The 11,897-nt window shown below is 35.6% G+C and overlaps 2 protein-coding genes across 2 annotated transcripts; both read right to left on the bottom strand.

Moving 5' to 3' along the window:
- Nucleotides 1-793: 793 nt before the first annotated feature.
- LOC117987849 (ecdysone oxidase-like) lies at nt 794-4,569 on the bottom strand. Its single transcript, XM_034974916.2, has 3 exons — nt 4,453-4,569; nt 2,855-2,988; nt 794-2,380 (listed from the first exon to the last, which is right to left on the bottom strand). Exons 1-3 carry the CDS (start codon nt 4,475-4,477, stop codon nt 794-796), a joined length of 1,746 nt encoding a protein of 581 aa, XP_034830807.2. The 5' UTR covers nt 4,478-4,569.
- A 3,697-nt stretch (nt 4,570-8,266) lies between these two features.
- On the bottom strand, nt 8,267-9,721 carry LOC138403196 (ecdysone oxidase-like). Its single transcript, XM_069502735.1, has one exon. The coding sequence runs from the start codon at nt 9,719-9,721 to the stop codon at nt 8,267-8,269; it is 1,455 nt and encodes a 484-aa protein (XP_069358836.1).
- Nucleotides 9,722-11,897: the final 2,176 nt, after the last annotated feature.

The following is an 11,897-nucleotide window of genomic DNA, read 5'->3' as shown; positions in this document are numbered from 1 at the left end:
ATTCTAGGTCAACGGGAAGTACCCTGTAGGTTTCTTGACAGACAGACGGACAGACAGACAGACAGACAACAAAGTAATCCTATAAGGATTCCGTTTTTCCTTTTGAGGTACGGAACCCTAAAAATAGACAAGTTCCACTTATTTTCAGTAGATTTTAGAGATTGAAAAAAAGGTCCCGTGCAAAATTTTTCAGTTTCAAAGACAATGCGCATTTAATGGTTCTTGAATTTTTTTATGGTAAAACCACATAGCAAACATGATGTTATTAACTATTTTCTTATTATACTAATAAATAATTAATAGTACCTGAGATACAGAGGGCTCATTTCGATAAGACTTTTAAATAAATGGTAACTCTTGTTACGACGCAATAAAGTGCTATTCAGTTCGCACTACACCGCGGCCTAAAAATGCCTCTCTTTTTATAGCTAAACTTTTTATTTTTATTTAACTCTGACTTAAGTCTAAGCAAAGTCAGAGTGCGCTCTGTAGATTTCACCCTAAGTATTTCTTATATATTTCTCTCTCTCTACTCGCTTCATTAATCTAGAGAAGTTTGGGAAAGGCATGAAGGAAATAAGAGGATAAAAATGTGCCCATTTCTAAAATGCACTGGATACAAAGATATTTTTGTTGCTTTTATTTGTTTTTAAAGATTAAATCTATTGATTATGTTATTTTATTAAAATTGTAATTTAATAATTAAATCTTTCAAACTTCAATATGAATATAATATTATAATGCTAGTAAGTATATAACTTCGTGCAGTCCATATCCTTTATTATCACACTTATTATTTATAAATATAACTATAACTTAAGTATTGAGCCTTAATCATATCAGAACCCATTTCTCCGATCATAATCGTGGGTGCATTAGTGTTACCACTAGTTATATATGGCATTATACTAGCATCTATTACACGTAAACTCCTAACACCATGAACCTTTAAGTAATTATCTACTACTGAGTCTTTTGGATCTGGGCCCATTTTTGCTGTACCTACTGGATGATATACAGTAGAAGTAATATGTATTGAGTAACATTTCCAATATAAATCGCTTGGGAAGTTATATTGGTTACATTGTCTCAAATTTATTCTAGGAATGAAGGCATTGATAGATTTAAAATACGGAGTGTTCAGTAAATTACTTATTATCTTTATACCATCAACCGATGCTTGAATATCTCTGTTATCCCCTAAATAGTTCGCATCAATAATTGGATGATCATATGGGTTTGACGTATTTAGATAAACGATCCCTCTTGAAAATGGGTGTAGGATATGTAATGAAAAATATAATAATGATTTATCTGAATTGTAACGTGTGAAAGAATCTATTACTTCATTCGTAAATATCTCAAAACCTTTCCGAACATTTGATGAATTTTTCGGAATGATTACTAATTGGCTTTGAACCTCTGGATATGACATATTTTTATAACGAGAAAAAAAGGCACTTAAATCGCTGACAGCTCCCTGTGCTAAATAGCCGGTTTTATCGTAAAGGTATTTTATAACCTCAAAATTTAATTCATCTGTATTTTCTGGTCCTGGTTCATCGCTATAAATTGGTACAGGAATAAAATTATGGTCCTGTAGATTTTTGCCAACACCTGGCAAATTGTTTCTACAAAAAATATTCTTAGCCGACAGATGTTCTTCAGGACCTATTCCAGACAACATCAATAATTGGGGAGTATTTATAGTTCCGGCGCTAACAATAACTTCAAGATTGGCAAAAAAATATTTTCGTTTTCCATTAACATCAACCTTAACACCATATGCTTGTGAATTGGAATTTATTAAAATTTTTGTCACGAAAGCATTCGTTAAAATTTTAAGATTTTGGTTATTTTTTTCTGTATTTAAGTAAGCTTTGTAAGTGCTTTGTCGTTCTCCATTTGCCGCAGTAACTCTTAATATTGAACTTATTCCATATCCTTGGTACCTGGCTACGTTAATATCTTTTACCTTCTTTATTCCAATATGGTCCCAGGAGTCCAAAATTTTTTGAGTTAGTTTTCTATATGTGCTATTGAAGCTATTAATTATGAGTGGTCCTTCATGGCCGTAGCTTTCACGTATATTGTGGTCTTTGTTGAGATGCATATCTTGAAGGTTTTCTGCTTTTTTAAAATATTTTTTCACTTTTTCAGGTGACCAGCTGGGATTTCCTGCATCATACCACGAATTAAAATCTTGATCCTGTCCTCTTACGTAAAGCATTGCGTTGATAGAACTGCATCCGCCAAGCATTTTTCCACGAGTCATTTGTACTTCACCATTTTTCAATGCTTGATGCTTTTTAACGTTGCTTTTTGTTACATATTGCCAATCATACTTGGTGGTTCGTAATGTACCAGCCATGTTGGGTATCTGCAACATAATAAGATAAAATATTGATTATATTTTAAGTAAGATGATGCCTATACTTCATCCGCGTGGATTTAGATTTCTCAATAATTCTGTTGGGGGAAAGAACAAGGTTACCCAAAAGTAGTATATGTCCTGGATGCAAGCTCAGTACCAAATTTCCTCATAATGGCTTAAATGTATGGGCCTTTAAAAATCTCGTCGAAACTCTTTGATTTCCGGAATAAAAATTAACGTACCTTGGATACACCTTCAGAGTGCAAACTATCTCTATGCCCATCAATATAGGTTAAATGGGCGGGCCATGAAAATGTAACAGCTAGGGATGTCTGCCTATCTGTAACCTTTTCACGGTCCATCCATTTAACTCACACTTTCGTATTTGTAATATTAGTTCGCATGGATATGAATGTAACCACTAGATTGCTCAGAAATGACATTTCACTTATTTCAATGGCCGGTACATCAGATGCTTACATCAGATTCAATGGGTGGCTTGTCTCCTGCTTCAAGAAGCAATACATTCCAATGCCTAATTTCACTGAGTCGCTTTGCTACGACACTCCCTGCGGATCCGCCTCCCACTATTATGAAATCAAATGTCTCCCGATCTGGAAATTCATAATACCTACATGTAGGTAAGAAAATGAATCAGTGGTTTAAATATTTGACCGCTATCACTGAATGAAAAAGAGTCAGCCAATTACGGCAGCGGTCAGTAATGAAATAGAGTGCCATAAAAATTGTACCAACACCTTACATATACCTACCTATTTCAACAAATAAATAGATTTTGATTTTCGATTTTGGTTTTGATTTTGATTTTTTTACGAACCAATCATAAGGCTGTTGCAATTTAAACAGAAGTGAGTTTGTGGCCCCTAGTTTTGAATGACATAATTATTAGAAACACGCCTTCTATGGTTTCTCGTTCATTGACTTCTACTTAATTTTTATAATGACCTGATGAATTTATTTATTTGGGCCCTGATAATAATGTAGATCTTGTTAATTGGTATTATTTTAAACAAAAGATAATATTTTAATGTAGATAACGGGTACATACCACGATTAATTTGATGGTTTTATTAGTAGATATTTCAACCCAATGGTAAGGGTTCGTGGTCATGACAGGACTGCAGTGCTGCAAGATATGAAGTTCGAGCTGTCATGGGCAGTAGCGAACTACCCTCTTTCATGGATAAGTCAAAATGGTTAACGGCTACTGAGATTTTTGGCCCTATCATTTGTATGGGATTACGTAACATAGAGAGCACTATACTAACTTCTTTCCGTGGATAGAGTAGCGCCGAATAGGACACCACTAGCGTCCTATTCGGCGCATCCAAGGATTGATCCCGGGCACTCACCTCTAACTTAGTCCGGGAGCATAGGCACTAATGCGCGTTCTAACCATGGTGGGAAGAACTAGGATAAGACATTCCGAATCAGTGCAATAGTAGATGCATTTGACGACCCAAAAGTACTTGTAAAAGTTTATTTGAATAAAAATATTTCTATTACTAGCTGCTGTCAGCGACTTCGTACGCGTGGATTTAGGGCTTCAAAAATCCCTTTCTGGGATAAAAAGTAGCCTACGTCAATCTCCAGGTCTTTGACTATACCCATGCAAAAATCACGTCAATCCGTTGCTCAGTTGCGATGTGATTGAAGGACAAATCAACAAACCAACAAACAAACACACTTGCGCATTTATAATAAGGGTACTGATACCTATTCTATTCTACTCCCTTAGGCAGTGTTCCTCTGGTGCTGCAAATGTTCATTGGTGGCAATAATCACAATTAACATCAAGTGAGCTCCTTGCTCGTTTGTTCGCTATTTATATGCTTAAATAAAAAAAAAAACACTTGTTTTATTGGTGAAGGAAAATGTGTGTTCTTCATGATGTCTCAAAGGTCAATGAAGTCTGCCAATCTGCTCTTGTGTTGTGGTTAACTATGGCCTTATCTTTTCTCATGCTGCGACGAGCCCCGCGCTTGGTAGTGAGCCAGCGATGTGTTGAGATGATGATGATGATGATGATTTGGGAAGAAATATGTAGAAGTTCTCACCATGTACTACTTCATGTGAAGGCATCTTATCAGGTATAATACACTGTGATGATGCAAAAAAATTAAGTGCTGACAGAAAAAGCTGTGGCGCTGATCCGGTAGTAGTAGAATATGCATTGTCACTGGAAATTAATGATTTTTGTATTTAATTAAAAACAATATTAAATCATTAGGTTCATTTTGTATTTTCTAGGGTTCTGTACTCGAAGGGTTCCAACGGGATCTTATGACTAAACCTCCTCTGTGTGTTCGTTCGTCAGTCTGTCAGCGGACTGTATGAAACAGAGTTGGAATTTCCATAGTGTGTATTTTTGTATTGCCGCTATAACAACAAATAATAACTAAATGACTGCCGTGCAAATTAAAAAATTAAAAAGTACGCAGTGTTATATCTTGTACGATGCCGATAGTACGGAACCCTTAGTGTGCGAGTCCGATTCGCAATTGACTGATTTTTCGTAATTACAAGAATTAATTAAATTTTATACCTATCATATTGGTGTCGCGTCCTTATCGGCGAACTTATTTCTACGTATGTTTGCCTCAGGCCGATCGATCTGTAGAACTAGACCAGCGCTGATGTTGCCAGGCAAATTGATCAAGTGATCAACTCGAATATATGCACGATAACATATTGTAATATAATATCGCATCCCTAGATCAAGTTCTAACTCAAAAAAGAACTTTTTTCAGACGTAATATTGAGTTACATAGGGAGTTAGTGAATTCTTATTTGAATAATTCCTCCAGTTATCGAGACCACAAATGGTACAATTTTTGTCTCAAGCATGCGACATTAGGCGTTCTTAAGCCGCAGGCCTCAAGCCTCGGCAAGGTATCCACAAGCATGTTTTCTTGCAGAAGATTGCTGCAATTTCAACATCTTCAAATGTTAAAAATACAAAATTTACAGAAATTGACTTGCTACGAGTATTTAGGTATAAACCAGTCTTTTAAAAGAAATTTCAGAGGTTACTTGCCAGTGCACACTTGCCTAAGGTCCTTTAGCCAACATATTGGTACTTGAGGGAAAAATGTACCTATTAACTCAATATTTCTTTATCAATAAACTTACCATAACATTTTGTGCGACGCGAGCGGTTTTATTGGAGTGCAATGAACGACTGAACATGGCATAATTAGTGTATTATCTTTTGACACTTTCATTATCACACTCTCTAAAATGTCCTTTGTTTTTAGGTCAAGGTTAATTTGTGCTATTACTCAGATACGGAAGGGTTTGTTGATTTAATATAATATGAATGTTTGTTTCTACATTTATGTGCGAATACTAGCTGCAACTTGCAAGTGACCGTGAGTGACTCTTTGAAACCGAGTTTTCGAAATAAATAAAAAAAGAAATAAATAAATAATCTTTATTTTTCACACATAATTTCACAAACAATAACAGATGGGAACGATGATCCTGCAGAAGTATACACTGTGTTGCAGTGATCATCGCCCTCCTCATAGGTACAATATGACAATATGAGTGCGTGCGTGCGTGCGTGTGTGTGTGTGTGTGTGTGTGTGTGTGTGTGTGTGTGTGTGTGTGTGTGTGTGTGTGTGTGTGTGAGTGTGTTTGTGTGCAGTCTCCAATCCACACTTGGCTAGGTGATGGATGGTAAAGATTTTATACGTTTTATTACCTTGCTATCTGCCAAAGCTACCACGAACCAAACTTCATAGGCGCTTATTGTTCTTCCCTGTTCAGGGACCAATGCACATAGATACTTTAAGCTTGTATAATATAACGAATGTCTAGCCCTCATGGGCTCTTAGTCCATAATATGTTTCTGCGTCATAAGGCGGACTAAGATTGGATTAGTTCCGGAACCGATCTTCCGAGGGGCATGTTGTTACTATGAAATGCCAAATGTAGTAGAACATTTTGTATGTAATTATATTAGTTTTTTTTTTTGTTTTTTTTTGTTTTTTTAAAACAATAAAACTTAAAGCTAGCCTTATCTAATTACTATATAAATCATGACCGCGTGGAATGGTGCCAAGAATACTGGCTGCATTATATTAGTTGCATTATTTATTTTCTTGCAGGACATAAAAAGCAATAAACGGCAAGCGGCAAGTATGCCCCTCTTATCGAGAGTTACATTTTTGGTTCGTTTGCCGTGCAGACACTAGGGCACCACTGGGGCCATGGAGTCTTAGTGGTAAAAAAATTTACGAGACATTTCACAGCGATTAATAGCCTCATCTGGTGCCAGAAGGGCTGGCTCATTTTTTACGAAACGGATCAGCCTGGCTGTCCAGCGCGGAAATGCAGCCAGAATTCTTGGCACCACGCGGGCATGATTCGTATAGTAATTAGTTAAGGCTAGCGTGGAATTAGGTTTTTAAAAATCCCGTAGGAACTCTTTGATTTTCCGGGATAAAAAGTAGCCTATGTCACTCTCCAGGTCTTTATCTATTATACCCATGCAAAAAATCACGTCAATCCGTTGCACCGTTGCGACGTGATTGAAGGACAAACCAACAAACCAATAAACCAACAAACAAACACACTTTCGCATTTATAATAAGGATTTATAATGATTGAATTTTTTTTAATACCTTACTACGTGCCTATAATCATACCTACCATTTTATCTAAATAACGTTTACTAAATATGACTATAATTTAAGTAGTGAGCTTTAATCATATCAGAACCCATTTCTCCGATCATAATGGCGGGTGCATTAGTATTACCACTAGTTATATATGGCATTATACTAGCATCTATTACACGTAAACTCCTAACACCATGAACCTTTAAGTAGTTATCTACTACTGAATCTGTTGGATCTGGACCCATTTTTGCTGTACCTACCGGATGGTATACAGTGGTAGTAGTATGTATTGAGTAACATTTCCAGTATAAATTGCTTGGGAAATTATATTGATTACATTGTGGCAAATTTATTCTAGGAATGAAAGCATTGATAGATTTAAAATAAGGAGTGTTTAATAAATTACTAATTATCTTTATACCATCAACAGATGCTTGAATATCTCTGTTATCACCTAGATAGTCAGCATCAATAATTGGATGATCATATGGGTTTGAAGTATTTAGATAATGGCTCCTCTTGAAAATGAGAGGATTTTTTCCGACCTAATTCACACTATTTCAATTTCCCTAGGGATCTCTAATTTTTTGAGAATTAATATATATCTATAAACCTTCCTCTTGAATCACTCTCTCTTCATCTTTTGGTGAAAACCGCATTAAAATCCGTTGCGTAGTTTACAAGATCTATGCGTTCATACATACATACATATGTCCATACAGACAGCGGGAGGCAACTTTATTTTATACTATGTAGAGATTACAATAAAACTTAAAGCTAGCCTTATCTAATTACCTACTACACAAATCATGCCCGCGCAGAATGGTGCCAAGATTCGTTGGCTGCGTTTCCGCGGTGGACAGCTAGGCTTATCCTTTGCGCAAAAAATATTTGAAATTAGGATAAGAATGAAATGAAAATAAAACAAGTCGATTAAATAAATAATAGATTTTATTTACATATCCAATAATTCAATTAGTTTATTCATTGGTTAGGACTTAGTATATAATAATATAGATACATATTAAAGATGTTAGAACATAGTGGTTATAAGAAGTTATGTTCGACCGTACCAGTGGTATTCGAAATCGTACTCATTCCATAATTCCGAATCACTTACACTGAAGGATTTAGGAAATGAAATGAAATAGGTATACTTTATTTTACATCAAAAAACAAACAATAACATAAAAATTTACATTTCTTCTTAGCTATTAGTAAGAACGGGATTTAGAATATGCCAAAATTATTTGGATACTCCATACTCCTTCTTAATCATGTCGGATCCCATTTCTCCGATCATAATCACGGGTGCCATAGTATTGCCACTAGTTTCAGATGGCATTACACTAGCATCTATAACACGTAACCCTTCTACCCCATGAACTTTTAAGAAGTTGTCTACTACTGAATCTTGTGGTTTCGGGCCCATTTTTGCTGTTCCTATTGGATGAAAAACTGTTTGACTTACATGCTTTGCGTAGCATTTCCAATAATCATTACTTAGATATTCCCATTCGTTACATGGGGACAAATTTATTTTAGGAATAAAAGCGTTCATAGATTTGAACTTGGGAGTGTCTAGTAATTTAGTTATTATTTGTATGGCATCGCCTGATGCTTGAACATCCCTTTCATCACTGTAATATTTTGCATTGATAATGGGATGATCATGTGGGTTTGATGACTTTAAACAAATATTACCTTTTGAATAGGGATGTAAAAGGTGAAATGCAATTAGGAATAAAGCTTTTGTCGACTGGTATTGCATAAAAGAATCTGCTACTTCATCTTTAAATGCACTGAGATAGGATCGTGCAAGAGATGAATTTTGTCTAAGTATTATAGTGTGACATTGAAACTCTGGATAAGACATGTCTTCAGTTCGAGAAAAGAAAGCGGCCAAATTCATTATAAACTCATGTGCTAAATATCCGGTTTTATCATATACGTATTTTAAAATTTCGAACGTTTTTTCACCTTCATTTTCGGGTCCTGGTACATCCGCATAAATTGGTATTGGAACATAAGCGTGATCTTGTAAATTTTGACCAACAGCTGGTAAATTTACTTTAATTGGGATATTATGAGAAATTAATTCTTCTTCAGGACCTATACCAGATAGCATTAGCAGTTGTGGGGTGTTTATAGATCCAGCACTAATAATTACTTCCCGATCTGCCAAAATCGTCCTTAGTTTTCCATTTATTTCAACTTCTACTCCGTAGGCTCGTCGATTATCATCCATTAATATTTTTGTCACAAAGGCATTTGTAAAAACTCTTAAATTCGGCCTATTGCTTGCTGATTTCAAATAAGTACTATAGGTGCTTGATCTTTGTCCATTTGCCGCAGCTGCTCTTGATATTGCACACAATCCCTGTCCTTTGAACTTGACGGCGTTAATATCAGGTACCTTTTTGATTCCAATATGATCCCATGAGTCTAAAATATTGTGACCTATTTCGTTAAATGTATGATTAAATGTGTTAATCACAAACGGACCGTCGTGTCCATACTTATCATATATTTCAGGAATTTCGTTAAGTTTCATATCTTGTAAATTTTCTGCCTTTCTGAAATATGTATTTACATTTTCCGGTGACCAGCTTGGATTTCCTTCAGCATACCACGACTGATAATCGTGATCCTGTCCTCTTACATAATACATAGCGTTAATTGAACTGGAACCACCAAGCATTTTCCCCCGTGGCCATCGTACTGTACCATTTTTCATTCCTTGGAGCGTCACACCATCGCTTTTTGTAACATACTTCCAGTCATATTTACTTTGATACAAGAACCTATCCATGCCAGGTATCTGTAACATTTTTACAGTTAAAAATAATAACTATTTTGATATATTTATAAGAAATATAAATATATACAATTCTCTCTCAAATTGGTAATGATGAAGATTAAAAAGCGGTGAAGTGAGTGTAATGTCATGCGCGGTGTACGGTTCCTGTCACAGTATGTTAGCTGTTTTACACAAATATACATATTATAATAACTTCATCTAAGTAATCCTAATCCATACTAATATTATAAATGCGAAAGTGTGTCTGTCTGTCTGTCTGTCTGCTAGCTTTTCACGACTCAACCGTTCAACCGATTTTGACGAAATTTGGTACAGAGGTAGGCTACTTTTTATGCCGGAAAATTTAAGAGTTCCCACAGGATTTTTAAAAACCAAAATTCACGCGTATGAAGTCGCGGGCATCAGCTAGTATCCCAATAATATTATAAATATCCTAATCCTAAAAATATTATAAATGTGAAAGTGTGGATGTTTGGACGTTTGGATGTTTGTTACTCAATCACGCAAAAATGGCTGAACGGATTTGGATGAAATATGGAAAAACGATAGATTATACCCTGGATTAATTAATACATAGGCTAATTTTAACCCGGAAAATCAAAGAGTTCCCGTGGGATTTTGAAAAATGTAAATCCACGCGGACGAAGTCGCGGGCATCATCTAGTTTTCAATAAAATTTTGTCAACTCCAACATGAAAGTATTTTCAATTGGCTTGCAAAAGCTATTAATTCGTAAAACCCAACAATTATTTTACAATAGCTGAAGGCCGTGAATAGATGATAATATTATGGAGGTAGATACTATAAAGATGCTTTAACAACTAAGCAAATAACAAGAGAGCAACTGAACAAACACATTTTCGCATTTATAATAATACTAGCTGATCCCCGCGGCTTCGCCCGCGTGTATATAATATAGCCTATGTCACTCAGGAATAATGTAGCTTTCTATTGGTGAAAGAATTTTCAAAATCGGTTCAGTAGTTCCAAAAATTACCCCCTACAAACAAACTTAACGACATTACCTCTTTATAATATTAGTATAGATATAGATTAGCGGTCGCCCGCGACTTCGTCCGCGTGGATTTAGGTTTTTAAGAACCCTGCGGGAACTCTTTGGTTTTCCGGGATAAAACGTAGGCTATGTCACTCTCCAGGTATTTGACTATACCCATGTAAAAATCACGTTAATCCGTTGCTCCGTTGCGACGTGATTGAAGGACAAACCAACAAACAAACACACTTTCGCAGTTATAATAAGGGTACTGATTAGAGCGGATAGAGAGAATAAAATTATTAACAAATCGGTTTTATAGTCATTCATACAACTGATTCAAGAGGCGGCTCGGGTCCAGCTTCAAGAACTACAACATTCCAATCACATATTTCGCTGAGTCGATTTGCTGCAACACTGCCTGCCGTGCCTCCCCCCACGATAATAAAATCGAATGTTTCCGAATCTGCAAATATTAAGTACAAATATTTACTACAACTTTAGAAGTCTCAATAGTTTAAAGGATTTTGGGAGTGGTATGAAATTTCAATTAATGGAAGTCCTACCTAATCTAGTAGGTAAGCATTGTCATAACTATCTTGTAGAGTTCATAGTGAAAACTGAGAGAAATAAGACAAATTAAAAAAATATATTCTGTTCTCCTTCCTTCCTTGTTCCTCCTTCCTCCTTCCTCATCCTCATCAATCCTTGTTTATTTATCCTTAACTATAGGAATAAACCTATTTGATATTTTCTTTAATATTTTTACTGTACGCATGCTGATTACTTACCACAATTCCGTGCTTTAATTTTTTTCTGCTATGGAGGCTCACATTGCAGAAAAAACCGGCCAAGTACGACTCAGACTCGCGCGCCGAGGGTTCCGTAATACAGTCGTATTTTTTGACATTTTGCACGATAAATCAAAAACCATTTAACGTTTTAGAATATACAGGTAAAAGCCCTTTCATAATGGTATACGTATACGTCAAAAGGTAACAATATGATACCCCACTTGGTATAGTAATCTGACTTTAAAAGTTGAAAATACTAATTATTTGT

This window comes from Maniola hyperantus, chromosome 13 (genome assembly GCF_902806685.2).
Source record: "Maniola hyperantus chromosome 13, iAphHyp1.2, whole genome shotgun sequence".
Taxonomy (NCBI): domain Eukaryota; kingdom Metazoa; phylum Arthropoda; class Insecta; order Lepidoptera; family Nymphalidae; genus Maniola; species Maniola hyperantus.
The sequence above is the reverse complement of the archived record's forward strand: the minus strand, read 5'-3'. Positions and strand labels throughout refer to the sequence as shown.